At 42.0% G+C, this 21,844-nt stretch overlaps 1 protein-coding gene across 7 annotated transcripts in view; it reads right to left on the bottom strand.

Moving 5' to 3' along the window:
* Positions 1-21,844, bottom strand: part of eme1 (essential meiotic structure-specific endonuclease 1) — a 34,413-nt gene that overhangs the window by 11,848 nt on the left and 721 nt on the right. For 2 of the 7 annotated variants that reach the window (XM_041220669.1, XM_041220668.1), the window contains exons 2-5: positions 18,803-19,574; positions 15,857-15,984; positions 13,256-13,345; positions 12,881-13,002 (exon numbers count right to left, since the gene is read on the bottom strand). In XM_041220669.1, coding sequence (XP_041076603.1) covers positions 12,881-13,002; positions 13,256-13,345; positions 15,857-15,984; positions 18,803-19,559 — 1,097 coding nt within the window. In that variant the 5' untranslated portion in view covers positions 19,560-19,574. Of the gene's footprint in view, positions 1-12,880; positions 13,003-13,255; positions 13,346-15,856; positions 15,985-18,802; positions 19,575-21,310; positions 21,338-21,844 lie in introns of those variants that run through there. The other 5 variants (XM_041220672.1, XM_041220673.1, XM_041220670.1 and 2 more) reach the window with 4 other exon arrangements.

Raw genomic sequence — 21,844 nt, forward strand, 5'->3', positions numbered from 1 at the left:
CCCCGGGACCTCGGCTATGGGTTCAGCGACAGGCACCAGATACTCTAGATCGGGCGGTCGAACTAGCCGAGCAGTACCAGGCAGCAGAGCCAACGCCTGTGAAACTGCCGGGGAGGAGTGCGGCTACTGGATCGTCCCCTCAACTGGCCCCGGAAAGGGCGAAGGGACTGGGGGGAAGGGGTAGTCCAGGATTTGGTCGGGGGGTGTCGGCGGGAGCTCCCGGCCCGGGAACTGGGGCAGGGTGGGGATACCCACGGGCTGCTGCAGTGTCAGACCGGGGTCTCGCGCGTACGCCTTATCAGCGAGCCCCTTTTATGTCTCCAGTGTTTCCCCCTTTTGCCAAAACTTCGGGGAGAGAAACCAGCCCACCAAGGTGTTGGACGTGCAGGGAGGTGGGCCACCTCGCCCAGGACTGCCCCGTGATGGATTGTGACCTGCCGACCAGGTAGGCAGGCGCGTTCAATTACCTCAGTCACTTCACCACACAGGTTTTGTTATTCCTGTGACAGTGGATGGTACAAAAACCCAGGGTCTCCTGGATTCAGGGTGTGGTCAGTCTCTAGTACAGGACAGCCTAATCTCACCAAGGCATAAACGTATATGGGGACGGGTGCACATTAAATGTATTCATGGGGATGTCCGCTCCTATCCTAAGATTAATGTGTATATGACTATTGGCCATTGTCCTCGATTGCCGGTACCAGTAGTTCTGGGACGGGACTGTGAGCAGTTTAAAGGTAGGTTGGCTGCCCTGACAGCCCTGTCCTCTTTATTGGCTAAGAAAGAGGAATTGAAGAGATTTTTCCCTTTCGCGATCCAGAGTGGTTTTGCCATAAATAAAGTTTTACCCCGTAAAACTAAACGGGAGCGACGGATCGCTAAGAATGAGGGCTGGCAATGGAGGGAGTCGGAGAAGTTTCAGGTGGGGGCGGTTGGTAAAGAGTCCGGGGGGAGGTCGAGGAGCCAGTGCAGGGGTCTGGCTCGGCTGCCTCTGCTCAGGATCGACCTGAACCAGAGTTGGAAGCCATGGGAGCTGATTTCTTAGCTCGCTCCCGTGACTTCCGACTCGAGCAAGGGCGTGACGACATGCTGGGCAGGCTCTTTGACCAAGCAGTGGTGGTTAATGGTCGGGTGGTCGAGCCCAGACGCGCCGCCACGTACCCCCACTTTGAAATTGATGGAGACCTGCTGTACCGTGTTGATAAATTACCCCAGACCGGTGAAGTGCATCATCAGTTGCTCATTTCTCAGCCCTTTAAGGAGGATTTGTTGCAGCTGGCTCACGCTATTCCCCTGTCTGGTCATTTGGGAAGGGATAAAACTAAAGCAAGGTTTGTGTCACAGTTCTTATGGCTGGGGCTGGATGGTGATGTCAAACGGTTTGTGAGCGGTGTGGGGAATGTCAAAAGGCCAGCCCTAGAGCCGTTCCACGAGCCCCACTGGTGCCTTTGCCCCTAGTGGAAGCTCAGTTTGAGCGTATTGGGATGGACATAGTTGGCCATTAGAGAGGAGCGCGGCAGGATACACCCACCTACTTGTCATTCTGGATTATGCTATGCGTTATCCAGAGGCTATTCCCCTCCAATCTATGTCCGCTAAGTCTGTTGCCAACGAGCTTATAAAGGTTTTTTCCCGGGTGGGGATTCCCAAGGACATACTAACCAATCAAGGCACCAATTTTATGTCCCGGCTAATCTGCGGAACATGTAAGCTTTTGGGAATTAAGACCATTAGGACCTCGGTGTTTCATCCTCAGACCGATGGTCTGGCGGAACGCTTTAATAAGACCCTTAAGAGCATGTTGCGCAGGTTTATTCGTAGTGATGTGCGTTACTGGGACCAGCTGATTCCTCCCCTTCTCTTTGCAATCAGAGAGGTACCCCAGGCTTCTACGGGGTTTTCACCATTCAAGCTGTTGTATGGGCGGAGACCCCGGGGTGTGCTTGATCTGGTCAGAGAGATATGGGAGGAGCAGCAGGACAATTTGAACAATATCGTCCGGTATGTGTTGGACCTGCGCAATCGTCTTGAGTCTGTTGGGAAATGGGCGCATGACAATTTGCAGCAGGTATAGCACAGACAGGAGACACAATATAACCGAGGAGCCCGGTTGCACACATTTCAGCCGGGGGATAAAGTACTTCTCTTATTACCCAGTTCCGAGTCGAAACTCTTGGCTAAGTGGCAAAGACCCTTTGAGTTTACACGCCAGATTGGGAAAGTGAACTATGAGATCTGCCAGCCAGAGCGACGGAGAGAGAAACATATTTATCATATCAACCTCTTAAAGCCTTGGTTGCAACCAGAGGCATTGTTAGTGGCGCATGCAGATGACGTCACAGACCTGGGACCTGATCTTTCTGTGTTGGCAAGAAAAGGATCGGTACAGATTGCTGAGAATCTGACACCAACGCCGAAATGTCAGGCTCACGGTCTGGTGGCGGAGTTTCCTGACGTGTTCTCTTCCGTCCCGGGGCAGACTCAAGTAGCCCATCATCACATTGATATTGAGCCGGGGGCACTAGTTCGCCAGAGGCCATACCGTATACCTGAGCGTAAAAAACAGGTAATAAAAGCGGAAATTGACAAAATGCTGAGACTGGAGGTAATAGAAGAGTCCCAAAGTGACTGGAACAGTCCTATCGTTTTAGTCGATAAGCCAGATGGGTCAACTCGATTTTGCATTGATTTCAGACGAATCAATGAGAAATCGAAATTTGACGCTTATCCGATGCCCCGGGTAGATGAGTTGCTGGAGCGTCTAGGCACAGCTCATTTTATGACGACACTGGATTTAACGAAGGGGTACTGGCAGATACCCCTGACTCCGGAATCTCGGTTTGTACCAATTTAGGACCATGCCCTTTGAGTTGCACGGAGCACCCGCCACTTTCCAGCAGATGATGGATCGCATCTTGCGGCCCCATCAGCAGTACGCCGCTGCTTACATAGATGATGTGGTTATCCACAGTGAGGATTGGCAGAGTCATCTGTGTAAGGTAGCGGCGGTGCTGCAATCCTTGCGGGAGGCGGGGCTCGCTGCTAACCCAAAGAAGTGTGCCACTGGGAAGAGTGAGTCAGAGTGTTTGGGGTATCGAGTAGGGGCGGCCAGATCAGACCGCTGGTTGCTAAGGTGAAAGCCTTGGCTGACTGGCCGGTTTCTACAACCAAAACCCATGTGCACTCTTTCTTGGGGCTAGTGGGCCATTATAGAAAGGTCATCCCGAGCTTCGCTACGCTCGCTGCTCCCTTGACGGACCTCACCCAGAAGGCTGCCACAAATACGGTTCAGTGGACGGAGTCGTACCAGAGGGCCTTTCTCGCCTTGAAGCGGAGGCTGTGTAGTAAGCCAGTGCTATGCAGCCCGGATTTAGGCAAGAGGTTCACCCTGCAGACGGATGCATCAGAGACAGGTCTCGGGGCAGTGTTGTCGCAGGAGGTTCGGGGAAGCGAGCATCCAGTCCTGTACATCAGCAGGAAGCTCCTTCCCCGCGAGAAAAATTATAGCACCATTGAGAAGGAGTGTCTCGCCGTAAAATGGGCAGTCGAGTCACTCCAGTACTACCTCCTGGGGCGACACTTCACCCTGGTTACAGATCATGCCCCTTAGCATGGCTTCACTGGATGAAAGATAGCAACGCCAGAATCACACAGTGGTACTTGGCCTTGCAGCCCTATGCCTTCAGGGTAGTCCACCGAGCAGAAAAGCTGCCTCAAAACGCACTTTTTCTCTAGGGAAGACATGGGGGTGTAGGATTTTTGAATGAACTGGTGGTGTCATTCTGAGGGGAAGGATATGTAGCAGGGAGAGATCTGTGCTGACTCTGCTGGCGTGTTCACAGGGCTGCAGGAAGAGGGTGGCAGTCATCCAACAACTGCCTGTGAGTCATGGCAGTGACACGGGGAGGTGCGAAAGTGGGTGTGTGGACTTTCCCCCTCACTGAATGGCTGAGAGGCGAGTCTTGGGAGATTGTTGGCCCTATAAGATAATGCTCTGTTGTTTCCTCAGGTCCGCCCTTTAAATGCGCCAAGAGTGCGGAAGCGCTGATCGAGGACCGAGAACCAGTCGGAAGAAAACAAAACTGAGTGTTTCTGAGCGAGACAGTGAGAGCGGGGAACCCTTGGGCAGACCCCGGAGTATTGTAACAGAGCAGGCTAGGTAGCCGGCAGTGTAGGACGGTGATCCGGGTCGCACGGGTAGAGGCGACTGGGATATAGCTGTCAAGCGCAGCACTTTTTCTTTGTAGTTTTGTTACTGTTTTATTTTCCCTGTTTCTTTGTGCCTTCTGTTTTGAATTATTGTTTCGAAGCACCTGCAAGTGCGCCGGTAGTGTGTACCATCGCTTGGTATTCCCGTGGTTCTGTTTACCATCGTTGGTAATCAGACCACGGATCAACAGCGCCATCTGCGGGCTAAAAGAAAAATAGAAATCCAAAATAAAACTGGGCACCTGTGTGGTGTTGCCAAATCCACCTGTCTGTCTCCTGTGTCAGTGCATTACCCACCTCCCTTCCACACAGACTAACACTAAACAACACAGTGAGCTGATATTTTACTTTACGTTATTATTTTATTATTATTACCTCCGTCTCCGCACCCGTTCTCCACTTACCGAACACACAACCCCGAGTGAGTGAAAACATGCAGCTTTTATGCAGCTGTACTGCAACTCCATTGCTAGTCAATCATTCAATTGGAGTCGCGGTACAACTGCATGTGAATTAATAAAGTGCAACTCCCCGTGCTCATATATTATTACTTTTTACTTGCACATGAAGTGCTGCGTAATCCTCGTCCCTAAATACAAATATACATTTTAAACACTTGTGTTACACAGACCCGTTTATATCCCGTGTACCAATGACTATACACCAACATTTAAACACACAACACGCAACATATAACACAAAATACACACAGGGGCGGGCACTTTGCCACAGGGTTATAGTAGTATATAGAGGGAGTATGAGAGAAAAAAAAAAATGACACCGAAGTTTGGTGCTTCTTTCATTTGTTTGGTGTGCAAGGTAATCAAACATGCAATCTTCAGGTGTCAAAAAGTTACTGGCCCCCTAGTTAACTCAACCCAATTAAAGGGATAGTTAGGGTCAGCTGTTTGAATACTTTGGTTAACAATCAGGCCTGATTTGGGCCAACCATACCCAATATAAATCTGACTAACTTTGGCCCATACCATCAGTGAAGTTGTCAGTACACAGGTTCTAGAGGCACATCATGCTGAATTCCTGAAGACCTCCGGGAGAAAAAGAAATTGATTCTTATCAGTCTGGAAATGGTTACAAAGCCATTTCTAAGTCTCTGGGGCTCCACCAAACCACAGTCAGAGCCACATTGTCCAAATGGAGAAAGTTTGGGACAGTAGTGAATATTTTCAGGAGTGGCCGTCCTGCCAAAATCTCTCCAAGAGCAAGACGAAAATCATCCAGGAAGTCACAAAGAACCCTAGAACAACATCCAGGGATCTGCAGGCCTCTCTCGCCTCAGCTAAGGTCAGTATTCATGACTCCACCATCAGAAAGACACTGGGCAAAAATGGGATTCATGGCAGAGTAGCAAGGCGGAAACTACTGCTCCCTAAGAAGGACATTAATGCTTGTCTCAAGTTTGCCAAAAAGCACCTGGATGATCCTCAAGTTCTGAAACAATGCTCTATGGACAGAAGAGTCAAAAGTGGAACTTTTTGGCCAACATGGACCCCATTATGTCTGGTGAAAACCAAACAATGCATTCCACAGTAAGAACCTCATACGAACGGTCAAGCATGGTGGTGGTAGTCTCATGATTTGGGGATGCTTTGCTTCATCCGGACTTGGACGGCTTGCCTTCATTGATGGAACCGTGAATTCTGCTCTGTATCAGAGAATTCTACAGGAAAATGTCAGGCCATCTGTCTGTGAGCTGAAGCTGAAGCACAGCTGGGTCATGCACCAAGACAATGATCCGAAACACACAAGCAAGTCTACATCAGAATGGCTGAAGAACAAGAAATTTAAAGTTCTGGAATGGCCTAGTCAAAGTCCAGACCTAAACCCCAGTGAGATGTTGTGGCAGGACCTGAAACAAGCAGTTTATGCTCAAAAACCCACAAATGTCACTGAGTTGAAGCAGTTCTGAATGCAGAAGTGGGCCAAAATTCCTCCACGGTGCTGTGAGAGACTGATCAACTACAGGAAGCGTTTGGTTGCAGTTATTGCTGCTAAAGGTGGCGTAACCAGTTATTGAGTCTAAGGGGGCGATTACTTATTCACACGGGGGCATTGGGTGTTGCATAACTTTCTTTAATAAATAAATGAAATAAGTATCAATTTTGTGTTATTTGTTCACTCAGGGTTCACTCACAAAAATGACTACAAAAGATTTAGAAGTGAGTAGTTTTTCGAGATATACAATTATACTGTAAATATAGTATAATCGTAAATCTCGAAAAACTACTCACTTCTAAATCTTTTGTAGTCATTTTTGTATTACTTTAGTATAAATACAAGTTAATTTGGATTCATATGTTGTTTTTTTCTGACTTTATGTAAACGGACACACATTTGCCCGTTTTCCCATTGGAAATAGTGACATTTTGAAATATCACTGTCCTGGTCACAAAAGCAAAGTTTGTGGGGAATAATAACCATTTTCTATACTTTTGAGGCATAAGCAATTAGGAAATAACACTTACTACCCAGGAACAAAAATTGTGTTACATAGTGTTATCATTAACTTCTTAATCCTTTTCAGGGTCACGGTGAGCCAGAGCCTAACCCGGCAGACACAGGGCGCAAAGCGAGGCTACACCCTGGATGGGATGCCACTCCATCGCAGGGAACCACACATACACACTCACTCACTCACTCGCACACACACAGGGCAATTTAGAGTGAACTGAACAGCATGTCTTTGGAATGTGGGAGGAAACCAGAGTACCCAGAGAAAACCCATGCAAACACGGGGAGAACATGCAAACTGCACACAGACAGACCCCTAGGCCAGAATCAAACCTAGGACCCTGGCACTATGAGGCAGCAGCGCTAACCTTTTGCCTACAACTGTATGTTAAACACTGACACAAGCTTATATATATAATACACATGATTACTTTTTCACATATTCAGTGTTCAGTGGTCTTAGCCCCACCCCCCGCCAGTGCTACAATTTACTGAGCTCTGGTGCAAGACTGTGAAGTAGACACCCCCCCCTCCCCCCCTCCCCCTTTTGCACAACCTAAAGAAAACCTTTTGAAAATAAATACATCAGCAGCAAAATCTGAATCAGTCAAAAAAGTATTATCTTTCAACAAAACATATGTTATTTTAAGATGACTGTGAATAAGACAGTAAATCAACCAAGTCACAGTATATCCAAACATTTTCATAAATCAGTTGTGTAACAAGATGAATTAATTTGATTAATACTCAATTTAGTTAACATTGAAACATAGGCAGGAAAAATTTAAATGGGTTATCTCAAATTTCTCAATTATCGAAGTAACAAAGTTGTGTAAGAGAGACTTCATGTGGGTTTCAACAATCGAAAACCATTCCAGGTATCATTTTAATCAGGGACCAACAATACAGTACTGACATTCAACATGAACTCAGGACTGGGCGCTTGCTGTGTGAGCACCAACAATACAGTACAGACATTCAACATGAACTCAGGACTGGGCGCTTGCTGTGTGAGCACCAATACAGTACAGACATTCAACATGAACTCAGGACTGGGCGCTTGCTGTGTGAGCACTGACAATACAGTACAGACATTCAACATGAACTCAGGACTGGGCGCTTGCTGTGTGAGCACCAACAATACAGTACAGACATTCAACATGAACTCAGGACTGGGCGCTTGCTGTGTGAGCACCAATACAGTACAGACATTCAACATGAACTCAGGACTGGGCGCTTGCTGTGTGAGCACCAACAATACAGTACAGACATTCAACATGAACTCAGGGCTGGGCGCTTGCTGTGTGAGCACCAATACAGTACAGACATTCAACATGAACTCAGGACTGGGTGCTTGCTGTGTGAGCACCAACAATACAGTACAACATAAGAACATAAGAAAGTTTACAAACGAGAGGAGGCCATTCGGCCCATCTTGCTCGTTTGGTTGTTAGTAGCTTATTGATCCCAGAATCTCATCAAGCAGCTTCTTGAAGGATCCCAGGGTGTCAGCTTCAACAACATTACTGGGGAGTTGATTCCAGACCCTCACAATTCTCTGTGTAAAAAAGTGTCTCCTATTTTCTGTTCTGAATGCCCCTTTTTCTAAACTCCATTTGTGACCCCTGGTCCTTGTTTCTTTTTTCAGGCTGAAAAAAGTCCCTTGGGTCAACACTGTCAATACCTTTTAGAATTTTGAATGCTTGAATTCAGTCAATACCTTTTAGAATTTTGACTGCTTGACACTTGCTGCATGAGCACCGACAGCAAGCTACTCACTTTTATGCTGAAGGGGGAACTGCGTTGCTACTAAACATTCCCTCCAGGAAATGCTATCTCACAAACTCTTGTGTTAATTCCATTTCAGTAAGTTAAAAAGTACCTACTAGTTTCTATTTAAAAAACACATTTAGCAACATTTATTGGTTTACTTTTAAACATTATACTTAGTTTAAGTTTCAGTTGTTAATCAATGTTATTTAAAGTTTCTAATTATTTCAACTTCTACCCTTTGCTTAAACATTTAAATAGAACTTATATATGTTACAGTTTTTTATCCACTTTCTGACTTCTTATTTTATTACAGTGTAACAGGCAGTGTTGTGTGATACACCGCCGTTACAGATCCTGCTCTGTGTCGGTGAGATGAGATAATGTTAAAAGCACTAAAACCAGGACTGCAAACGAGCCCAGCTCTTTTGCATTGTGGTTTACTCTCCATTCACACAGGGTTATCGAATGCCCAAATGATTTTTATGCTTCACTGTATTTGTCGATGTGTAGATAATGGTGAATAGCAATTGAGTTTGGGGATTTTTTTATTATGTCTATGTCCTTTGTGTTTAAGGTTTTATTTCAACATTGTATCAATGTGCGACATAAGTGGGCAGTAAAAGTGACAGAGACAGTTCAAAAGACAAGCTTTTCAATACAGGAGATCAAAGTATTACAACATTTCCCCAGCGCAGTGAAATGTTAAAGGTTTGCAAACTACTTCAAATCACATCTTTAACAAAACATTCTTCAGATGTATTCTCCCATAACTAAAACATTTATTCAAATATAGATAGGAAACTAGGATTTTTCTTCCTTGCAACGCTTTTGTATAATTGCAACATGCAGCAATACAATGTAGCAATTATGCAAAAATGCCATAGTTGAAAATTGCAGCTTTGTATAAAACTGTGTACCAAACCAGATTTAAACAAACAGTATAGATGTATCCATTTTGCAATCTGTTTGGTCTGCTTTTAAAATCTGTATGCTTAAAAACCCAATTCAAAATAATAATAATAAAAAAAAAAAGTCAAATGAAGGACTGGGACTACTATTAGCATCAAACTTATTACCAAATTACTCTGTAGAATAGATCTGATTTCTGGTGCTAGCAGAAAGTTCACAGTCATGAAGACTAAATTGTTTAAATAAATATGATCATACATGCAGAGACGCCAACATTTGAAAATAGAAATCCTAGCACCTGGTGAGCGAAGCATAAAGAAAACCCTACCTTACCCTAACCATGCCCCCTTCACGAACTTTTAAGGAGAAAATCAATCAATATTCAACAAGAATAACGCTTAGACAGAAATGTAATTCAGAGCTAATTAACTGTCATAAAAATAGATACAAGTTTTATTAAAATCATAGTTTTATGTCTGAGCCCCAGTAAGACCGATATATTCACAAAACTGTACCTAATACTATAACTTAAAGTTATAGCTAGTCTTGGCATTCTCAATCTAGAAACTAAGCAGAAAAAGGCATTCAATTTTAGTCAAGAAAAAAAAAGCTTTTTACCACTACAGATTATTAAGCACTCTTGCACTTCATCAGTACAGACTTATTGTACACAGCTTCATAGCATTTTCCACAGACAAGAGCTTCAGCTTCTGTACACAAATAGCTTCTAGAGTTTTCCTGGATAAATTTGGGTGGAACTCTGTGTGAACTTTATGCACAATGCTCTGTGTCTGCATTACTGCGAGGTACTATCAATATGGTTAGCATCACCAAGGCCAACAATGCAAACTTTGGTTGGCCTGTTGCAGGATTCAAGATCCTCCCTATCTTGTACCAGGAATCATCTGCCCTGTCTGACCGAAGAATATCTTCGGGAATGTTCTCTACTTGGTATGCAACAAACTCATTTTCCAAATGATCCAGCCTATCAACTGATGCCAAATCAAATCTTCTGACAAAATACATCAAAGAGCTCATCATTCACTGGCAATTTGCTGGCAATATAAGAACTGGCCTCCAAGTAATACTCTCTGACAAGAGTTTAAAGAATTATTTTTCTCATCTTTTGAGAGGTTCCCTCCCTCCTTGCATTCATTTAAGTACTGTCTGGTTTTGGTGCCAATCACCAGATCTTCTCTGTCCCTCTGATTCTTTCTATTCCTTACATTAATTATGAATGTAGACCTCACACTAGTGATTGCTACAGGCTTAATGAATTTGCTGAGAAGGACTAAATGCAAGGAATCCAGTTCTCGTTTTAGAACCTGAATAAATGGCTCTTCTCTGCAGAAGTGTATACAAGCCCTCAAAACATGGTAAGGATGCTTGGAGAAACAGACAGCTTCAGCTTCACTAGGGGGTTTTCCAGGCTACGCTGTATTCTACATAACCTGGTGCCGGGCTTGCAGACTGCTATTGTAGGTTTTACACCACTCTTCTTGCTAACAACTATCTTCTCCTTCAGCCTTTCTGAAAAACAAGCAATACATAGATTTCCTAAGTTTATAGTTAGTTATAAAATGGGTATTTTAAATGCTCCATCCTAATTGGTCAAAATAGGTCACATGGGGTGTTGATATTACAGCATATCACTATGGGTCGGCACTTTTTCAGAAACAGGCAAATCACTGGCAGATATCCATGCACCTAGAATTTAAAAACAAAAACGGCAGACATATTGGAATTTATCACAATAAATATGACCGACGAGAGCTTTTCAAAAAAGATTTTCCCTGTGCAGCTGTGTGATCTGATGCTGAACATTTATAAATTCATCTCGACAGTTCCTGCCATACCTTTTAAATGTGTCCAGGTACGATTGTATCATGTCTTCTGCTGTGCCCTGCATTGTTTTAAATTGTTTCTTAACTCTAGCCCACTAGTTCTCCACGTTACCAAGCTAAAAATTGTACAGTCAGTTTGACAAGTAACCAGGTATTCTATGTAAATACTGCAACGTCTTTCTCGCCACTGTGAAGCTGTAGCGCAAATCTGGTATGGATACCTCCTGTTACTACCCTGGATAGCAAAGAATGATTTAAAAAAACACACTCTCACCTGATACTATTGCAGATCTTGTGAGGAAGGGTCTGCGTGATTTAAATGCAGTCTTATTTGTGCTGCGTGATTTAAAGGCAGACTCTGTGTTGTGTCTTGATGGAAATGGGCAGTAATATTTTACTTTAAAATGAAAGTAAATGAATAAACCAAGAATTACAAGAACTGTAACAAATCAAAACTCCACTTTCAATGGCAATGTTCAATTCAACATCTGAAATTATTTCTCAATTAATGCATTTTTGCTTTTTTTTTATGTTTTGAGGGACTTTTTCTAAGGTTCGGCAGAGGTGGAAGGCTATTTTATAAAAATTACTTTTTTGTTAATTAAAACATGTTTTAACATTTTTTTTTTTTTTTGTAATGCTGGTTGATCCATTTTATAAGCGCAATAAGGCACTTCAGGGTGTGGGATATACTTTAATATCCACACGCCCCAGGCGGTTAAAGCCACTCGGCTTCGCCTTGTAATTTATAACGCACCTGGAGCATGTGGCTATTAGAGTATATCCCACACCCTGTCATGCCTTATTTCTTAGGTATTTTATACTTCCACCCTTGCTATACAATACTTATATTTTATTATTTTATACTGTAATGTTCATTTTGCCATTTAATCATTAGTAATGTAGTGTTAGTTTGCATTATTTGTAATATTGCTGACCTTTAATACAAGACAAATACATAGACTGTACTGTGAGCGCATTTAAAAACAAATATTAAAATACAACTAAAATGTAATTTCACAAAAAGAAAAAAAATAGAAGCTACTATTTAAAAAAAGTCAGCCCTACTTAATTGCGTTACAGATCAAAACTTATGAAAATACCGTAGCCGTGTCTACAAGAGTCCCTTAAGTACCGGTAGTACCTACAAAACTCTAAAATATTATTTCACGATTAAGTATTTACTTTAAAAAAAATATTTGAACAAATCAAAAAGGAACTATATAGCAGGTTGCAGAACCAAAGTAAGAAATCTTAATAATAACTGGGGGCAGATTTATAAGTCAGGATTATTCTTAGTTACTCTGCTCCTAAGCAGGGTAATTTAAGTGTGAAATGTTACCATGGTTTTAAACCCGAGTTATTACTATCTTGTTTTGTGAAACCGAATGAGCCTGAACTTTAAATCTAAACCTGGAAGTTAGCCGGATAACTCTTTTAAACCACGTTCGTGAAACAGGCCCCTGGAATGTGTGAATCTGCTGTACAATAGGAGTTTTATTTCCATCCCTGGCTCCTGCAGCTAAAATCAAAACTACTACTTGCTGCTGTGGGTGTAAGCTTTCACAACCAGGTGCATTTTTGTTTCTCTATTGGCTGCATAAAGTTTTGTAGTGTGAGCTGCTGTTTAGGCATTTTATATCACAAAATATAAAGTATCCTCACAGGTCTCCCACCTGAAGTATTTCTCCATGTTAACAACGGCCAGTGCTGGAGTCCTGCCTGCGCTCATCCCTAAAATGCCTCGAGTCCAGCTGATCAGAGATGGGATACTATTGGAGGCACAGCCTTGTTGCTCCTAGAGTCAAGGGGAAAGCACAGATTAATGCGACTGCTGGAAACAATCTCAGTTAATGGGGGACTGAAAGACAAACAAAGATACCTTCAATGGCTGGGCTCTGACTCACTTTATTATTATTATTTATTTTTTTTTTTACTGATTTGTTATTATTTTTCATTGTAGTAGCTAGACACACTATTCCATTGTATTTACTTCAGACAATTAGGATACACTTTGTACACATGGGCTACAGATTTCCATGCTACTGTACCTGTTTATAGCTGTGGACCATGTAGACAAAATCTTCCATTGGCACGTAGATCACAGCATGGGGCTCAGGAACACACACTGCTTCTTCACCCTGTCACACACACAGCAGCACAGAAATGACACCTGATAAAACCCAAGGAAGAACTAAAGTACTTTATGGCAAGGATTACCCAAATCAGAAGAGATTATTAACTATTCAGCATCCATCTGCCAGAAAGAGTGTAAAGAATGAACTAGTATTGCATTAACATGTTGGTGTGACAACATACACACGGGCAGAATAGTGTGTGTCAAAATACCCTGAGATTCGAATATATTCAATAAGATCCTTAAAAGATTTAATCACAGTGTTAAAATGCAAGTGTGACTTACATACAGACAATGGGATGTAGAAAAGTAGATCACTGCCCAACACTACTGAAAATGCACACTGAAAAACAGTAACCTTGACGGTCAGTACATTTACAGTGCCGTGAAAAAGTATTTGCCCCAGTCTGATTTTCTGCATTTTTGCACATTTTTCACATTGAATTTGGTCAGATCTTTTTGTGGGTTGTAGTAGTACATAGAGGGAGTCTGACAGAAAAAATGACACCAAAGTTTGGTGCTTCTTTCATTTGTTTGGTGTGCAAGGTAATCAAACATGCAATCTTCAGGTCTGTAAAAGTTATTGCTCCCCTAGTTAACTCAACTCAATTAAAGGGATAGTTAGGGTCAGCTGTTTGAATATTTTGGTTAACTATCAGGCCTGATTTGGGCCAGCCCTGTCCAATATAAATCTGACTAACTTTGGCCCATACCATCAGAGTGAAGTTGTCAGTACACAGGTTCTAGAGGCACATCATGCCACGATCAAAAGAAATTTCTGAAGACTTCCGGAAAAAAGTTGTTAATGCCCATCAGTCTGGAAAGGGTTATTTCTAAGGCTCTGGGGCTCCACGAAACCAGTCAGAGCCATATTGTCCAAATGGAGAAAGTTTGGGACAGTAGTGAATTTTCTCAGGAGTGGCTGTCCTGCCAAAATCTCTCCAAAAGCAAGCCGTAAAATCGTCCAGGAAGTCACAAAGAACCCTAGAACAACATCCAGGGATCTGCAGGCCTCTCTCACCTCGGCTAAGGTCAGCGTTCATGACTCCACCATCAGAAAGACACTGGGCAAAAATGGGATTCATGGCAGAGTAGCAAGGTGGAAACCACTGCTCACTAAGAAGAAAATGAATGCTCATCTCAAGTTTGCCAAAAAGCAACTGGATGATCCTCAAGAGTTCTGGAACAATGTTCTATGGACAGAAGAGTCAAATGTGGAACTTTTTGGCCAACACGGGCCCCGTTATGTCTGGCGAAAACCAAACACTGCATTCCACAGTAAGAACCTCATACCAACGGTCAAGCATGGTGGTGGTAATGTTATGATTTGCTGCATCAGGACCTGGACGACTGGCCAGTATTGAAGGAACCATGAATTCTGTTCTGAATCAGAGAATTCTACAGGAGAATGTTAGGCCATCCGTCCGTGAGCTGAAGCTGAAGCGCATCTGGGTCATGCAACAAAACAATGATCCGAAACACACGAGCAAGTCTTCATCAGAATGGTTGAATAAAAAGAAATTTAAAGTTTTAGAATGGCCTAGTCAAAGTCCAGACCTAAACCCCACTGGGATGTTGTGGCAGGACCTGAAACGAGCAGTTTATGCTCAAAAACCCACAAAAGTCAGAGTTGAAGCAGTTCTGAATGAAGGAGTGGGGCAAAATTCCTCCACGGCACTGTAAGAGACCGATCAATAACTACAGGAAGCGTTTGGTTGCAGTTATTGCTGCTAAAGGTGGGATAACCAGTTATTGAGTCTAAGGGGACGATTACTTTTTCACACAGGGGCATTGGGTGTTGCATAACTTTCTTTAATAAATAAATGAAATAAGTATCAAAACTTTGTGTTATTTGTTCACTCAGGGTCCCTTTTACCTAATGTTAGATTTTGGTTGAAGAACATTCATTGTTAAAAATATGCAAAAATGCAGAAAATCAGATAGGGGGCAAATGCTTTTTCACGGTACTGTACATACAGACTTTAACACACGTATTACTTTATCCCTAACTAGACAAATTATTATTATTTTGTTTTCTAAAACCACATGCAGGAATGAAGGTCAAAGTTTGCACATGTGCAGTATGCTATCGGAATCAGTTTACCGAAAAGTGTGTTTACATGATATATATTTTGTTAGTTGTCAGAATTTAATCGGAAATTTCTAGGTGCTGTTTTCCGAAAACTGACTTTCGGAACATTCTGACACATTTTCCGAAAACTGTGTTTACATGACTTTTGATATCAGAATTAGTTTTTTGAAAACTTAGTTAAAAAAAAAAAAAAAAGTTATTTAAAAAGTGTTAAATAAAATACCTGCTTTTATTCTTTTTAGCTATAAATGTAACAGTTTTTTTTTTTTTTCTCCTATTGAAATAAGGAAGTAACTCTTTGGTGTAAAAGGCTTTGGCAATCAGCTCTGTTGTTTTCTGTATCGAAAACAATACTGGGAGAAACTGGTTGTACATGTTGTTTATTTGAATTTCTGGGGTGGTTATGGTTATTTTTCAGTGTACCTGTGTGAGGGTGACCCTGCGTCTCCAGGTGACACTGTGAGGCACTGCCTGGCTCTCAATGGCACAGCTACAGCCCAGAGCCTGCAGCATGGTGAGCAGCTGTCCTCCACCTTCCACCTGTAAGAGAGCTGAAGACGGAATCACAAGCACACACAGGGCAGGCTGTCAGCAACTCTGAAACGCCTGCTTTCAGAACAATCTCAGCAGCAAGTTCTGCGAAAGCATTTATGCAACTGACACTGCAAATGCATTCCTGCTTTCTGTATTGGTATATTGTATCTACTCATCTGAGATATGTGAAAGGCAGTGTACTCTTGAAGTTATAAAAACTAGAAAATATGTTTCAGCTGCGGATCCCTGTGTAACCCAGGATAGGAGTCATTAATTAAAGCAGCATGGCATTTTCAATTAACCCATTCCTCCTGGGCATGGTCAATTTTTAATGAAAATTGTCTCCAATACAAACAAAAGTTGTGTAAAAACTAAAGGTGGGGCAATGCCTAATTTTTCAGTATCGATATATCGTTCAAAGCCGATGCATCGATTCCTCGATGTTATGAAAGAGAAAAAAAAAAAGTAAGCTTTAAAAACTAGTATGCATATTAAATCGATTACATCAGTACACAGTAATAATTAAATATACATACACATATATACAGTGTAGCGTGCATGGGGGAAGGCAGGAGCAGGGCTGGTAAGTGACGTAATCACACACAAAGAAACAAGCCCGATATACGTTCCTTGCAAAGGAGATGGCTTTTTTGTACAGCTTTATCGGCGCTATGCTTTAGTGCGAGAGGTCCCAGATTTCCTGGTATCATCTAAAAATATGACAATTTCAATGTAAGCTCCTGAGAATTAATAAGAATTATTTGGAAAGAACACAACACATGTTTTTACTTGGGTGCTAAGAAGAAAATTTAAAGAATTTTTAAAACAGCAAAGCTGTAAATAGTTATGATGTTGACAGCTACCCGGAGAGATATTGGTACATGTCCTACAACGTTGATTTTTACATTGTGAATGGGGGATTTTCAAAAGAAAGCATTTCATGGTAAGTGTGTCTTTATGTCTATTTCTACAACCATTACTTATACTGCAGGGTTCTCCCCAGGCCTTTTCAGCTGGGCACGCCATCCTGTAAAGTAGCTGTCACCACCAGGCTGAAAAAATTCAGATCCGCCTGTCTTGTAGATGTTACTGTACTTTTTTATGCTTCTAGCAGACTAGATCACTTGTGTGTTTTTGGGTGAAAAAAAAAATCTTGGAACCACATGGCAGTTGTGTTATGTCTTGACACAACATTTAACCAATGAGAGAGTTGAAGGGGCGAGTTTTCTGTGTTAAGCACTTAAGAGACTAAAACATTAAAATAACTGCTAAAAAAAATAACCATGTATTTTCAAAGCAATAATAATGAAAATGAATGCAGGGTTTTTAAAATAAGCCAGCGATCGGCGCAATCCAATGCCTAATACCATATTTGTGCCGGCCACTTTATTAAAAAAAATATTACAATTATTTTCGGGTATTATCATTCAGTCCATTTTTTGTTATATTATTGTACTGTAAGGTTATATATAGTACATAATGGCTATAAAAATGCACAAAAAAAAAAGTATTCCTTTTGTTGATATAACGTAAAAAATATGTACCCAGGTGCTTGTGAGAGATATTGGGGGTTCATGTATAGGGGCTGTACGTCTTTAAGAAGAAAGGCATGATGGGATATCAACTGAACACTTGTCAGCTGACATACAAATGCTTAAGCGCAGAGTTGCTGGATTATTACACTCCGGTTTCATGCAACAGTTATGATGGTGACCAAACATCTGAGAGTACTGTTGTATTAAAAAACGGTTAAAATGAACAGTTGCAGTCAAAAAATGTAGAACAGCAAAAAACAAAAATGGACGTGCATTAACAAAATGTCCTGAAAACAATATAAACGAAGCAGTCAGCTCAATAATTAAGCTAAAAAGGAAGTGAAAAGGTTACCTTTTATTGTGAACTCCAATAAACTTACATTATCCTTCCCCAGTCAAACCACAGAGTGCCTAAATAAGCACCATAATAAATTTACCATAATAAAAAACAGCAATGAAAAAGAATGTAGAAAATAAAAAAGAGCAACCAGATACAGTCAATGAAAGACAACACATTATTCAAATTCCTTGTCATATTATATATTTAGGGTAAGGCTAAATTAATTTTTCAGTTAAAAGTGCTCCTGGCTATAATGTTCTGCCTCCTGGCTGTACAGAATTCCTGAGGAGAACCCTCTACTGTGTACTGTTTTGCATTTTAACTTTGTTAATCTGAAATAGTTACACTGGAAAATAATGTAACTATGTTGATACAATATGTAAAAATGCAGATGTTATGGTTGAAAAAGCAGATTTTGAGATGGTATGCTTTTTACAAATGCGCATTTTTAAAGGCTAGCGCAACTGCTACACCTCTAAATGGTCACGCAAATTATTTGAGTTACTGGACGAACCCAAACATTACTTTCTTACTTTTCTTTCTTCCCATCTTACTTTAGAAAATAAATGTTAAACATCAAAAGGCATTGTAGCTCGGTCAATACAGTATTTGTAATTCTAGCACAACGCCCTTAACCCCTGCACAGACTCAATCCCACCAGTAAACACTCACAGGGGACGGGGCAGCGGGGAGAAGGTGAGCTCAATTGCATGCAGATTCAGTGAGTCAGACCTGAGGGGAGCAGAGAAGCTTTGTGCTTAATGTAAAAAAGAATGGCCGACTCCAAATTTTATTAAAAAAATAAAAGCTTTTCTTTGCTTAAACCCTTTACACAAAAACAATGCACAGACTTGACTATCGATAGCTGTCAAACAATATGATGCATCGATAAATCAATGCATGCAATCTGCTCCGTTTAACATGTTACTGATATCAGGATGCATAAAATAAGACACTTGCCTGGATCGATAGTGGCCACCAAGTACTTCAGACACTCCTCTGGCCTGAGGGCTTTTACTGCATCAGCCATACATTTCTTCTTCGCCCTTTCCTGCTCCAGCTCCTGCTTGTGATTTTCCCGCTCAGCCCTCTGCTTGTCCTTCTCTGTCCTCTTCCTCAGTGCCTCCAACCTGGCCTGCTCTACCTGTGCCTTGCTGCGCTTCACTGGCTTCCTCTTCAGGGGGGTGAGCTCTGATGTCACTACTGCCATTACTGGCAAGCCATGCTCCTCTGGGTAGACAGGACGAGCAGTGGCTGATTTGTAGAAACAAGGTCCCCTCGAGTTCAGTGCTTCATTCTCCTCCTCAGAATCGGAGAAGTCCCAAACTTCTATTGCCCCCTTCAGTCCCAGGACAGGCTGGCTAGTGAATGCTGATGAAACACTTTTCCTCAGTGGCACCACATTTTCAAGAGAGCCAGCTGGGTAGGGGTTTGAGAGCTCCATGGGCTGAAGGGTCCCAGTTCCTTTGGTTTCATGGCAATCTCCAATTCGTCCCTTCAGCCTTTCTGAAAGAGGCACAAAGACTTCCTCTTCACTCTCACTGCTGATCATGATGGCCTCTTCCTTCACACTGGAGGGGAATGCAACAGAGCCAGCAGAGTCTGGGGTCTCTATGATGACAGGCCTCTCCTGCAAGAAGGTAAAAGTGGGCAGGTCCTCAGTGTCACTGTTGGGATCAGTGTCACTAGAGTATGGGTTTTGCTTGTTCCCACCCATCCCCACCAAATATCCCTGCAAGATGAGGCACACAGGTGACAATCAATATGCCATGCAGAGAAAAGCAAGAAAAAGCAACATAAAGACAGAAATGGGAGTTTCTGTAAACAAAAACTAACATCTAGGGTTCAATATCACAGGCTTTTGCAAATCTACATATACAGTGGCTTGCAAAAGTATTCAGACCCCTGACCAATTCTCTCATATTACTGAATTACAAATGCTACATTGAAATTTTGTTCTGTTTCATATTTTATTTTTAAACACTGAAACACACAATCAATTATTGTAAGGTGACATTGGTTTTATGTTGGGAAATATTTTTAAGCAAAATAAAAAAATGAAATATCTTGCTTGCATAAGTATTCAACCCCTGTGCTGTTGAAGCTCCCAGTTTGCACCGATGAAAGAAATTGCCCAAACGAGGACACAATTACCTTACCATTGGCCTCCACCTGTGAACCATTAAAGTTGCTGTCACATTTTCTAGATAAAAACCCCACGGTTGAAGGATCATTGGTAAGGCTGTGATTTTGAAGGAAAATGAAGACCAAAGAGCATTCTACAGAAGTTAGAGATAAAGTAATACAAATGCATAGATTAGGGAAAGGGTACAAAATAATATCTAAGTATTTGGATATCCCAGTGAGCACAGTTGGATCAATAATCAGGAAGTGGAAGCTGCATCACACCACCCAGGTACTGCCAAGAAAAGGCCGTCCCTCAAAACTCAGCTCGCAAACAAGAAGGAGACTTGTGAGAGAAGCCACAGAGAGGCCAACAATCACTATAGAAGGAGCTACAGAGTTCAGTGGCTGGGAGTGGAGTAATGGTGCACCAGTCAACCATATCAAGAGCTCTGCAAAACACTAACTGCCCATGCCTCAAGACACACTATCCCTACAGTGAAGCATGGTGGTGGCAGCATCATGCTGTGGGGATGCTTCTCATCAGCAGGGACTGGGCATCTTGTTACAATTGAAGGAAAAATGGATGGAGCAAAATACAGGAAAATACTGCAAGAGAATCTGCTTCAGTTCGCTAAAAAACTGAAGGTTAGGAGGAAATTCACCTTTCAGCAGGACAATGATCCCAAGCACAAGGCCAAAGCAACATTGGAGTGGCTCAAGAACAAAAAGGTGAATGTCCTACAGTGGCCCAGTCAAAGTCCTGATCTCAGTCTCACTGAGAATCTGTGGCACTATTTGAAAATTGCAGTCCACAAGCGTCGTCCAACCAACCTGAACAACCTGGAGCAAATCTGCTAAGAAGAATGGGCCAAAATCACTCCGACACTGTGTGCAAAGCTGGTACATACTTACCCCAAAAGACTTAAAGCTGTTAATGCAGCGAAAGGTGACTCTACCAAATATTAATGTGTGGGGGTTGAATACTTATGCAAGCAAGATATTTCAGTTTTTTATTTTTCTTAAATATTTCCCAACATAAAACCATTGTCACCTTACAATAATTGATTTTGAGTTTCAGTGTTTTAAAATAAAATATCGAACAGAACGAAATTTCAATGAACCATTTGTAATTCAGTAATATGAGAGAATTGGTCAGGGGTCTGAATACTTTTGCAAGCCACTGTGTGATATATATTTAAGTCAGGGCAGGATTTGTTATATATATATATTATCTAAGTCAGGGCAGGATTAACCTAAATGCAGCTGTGTTGGTCTGGAATCATCAAGGGTACAAAATTCTATAGGGTACAGAAATCTACCATATGTCACACCTGAACTTACTTGTAAAACACTGGCGATTTCTCTGCTCTGGAAAAAAGGGCATATTCTTTAATGAAGCGAGTCAAAACCCACCAGATTTTGCGTGCAGTAAACTGTAACATATTTGACTACACAACAAAGTACAGGCATGTTTGTTTTTTACTATTTATTTTTTGTGGACTATTGCAGAGCTAACGTTAGTGAACAGAAGCTTGCACACCCTTCTATCTATTAACTTTTTGGTCTTCATATGGTGTTCCTTGTTTGTTTCAACTGTTGCCTTTTTATTTAGCAAATCAGTAAAAGTCCTTGTCGAGCTGTGCTACAGGATTTAACGTGGCTTCAGTTTTTTCTGGGTTTATTCTGAAATGTATTTAGCACACCCCCTAGAGCTTAATTTTCTATCAGATTCATTCAGTCGTTCATAATAGCTTCAAACGGAGAATCCTACCTGTTGTAAAAGGGTGGAGCGTTAGTTATAAAGTCTATAATGTATACAGAGAGGTGTGTGTATGTGGCTGTTCGTTCAGAGGTAGGTGGCCTGCACGTGTATGT

Source organism: Polyodon spathula, chromosome 20 (assembly GCF_017654505.1).
Source record: "Polyodon spathula isolate WHYD16114869_AA chromosome 20, ASM1765450v1, whole genome shotgun sequence".
Lineage (NCBI taxonomy): Eukaryota > Metazoa > Chordata > Actinopteri > Acipenseriformes > Polyodontidae > Polyodon > Polyodon spathula.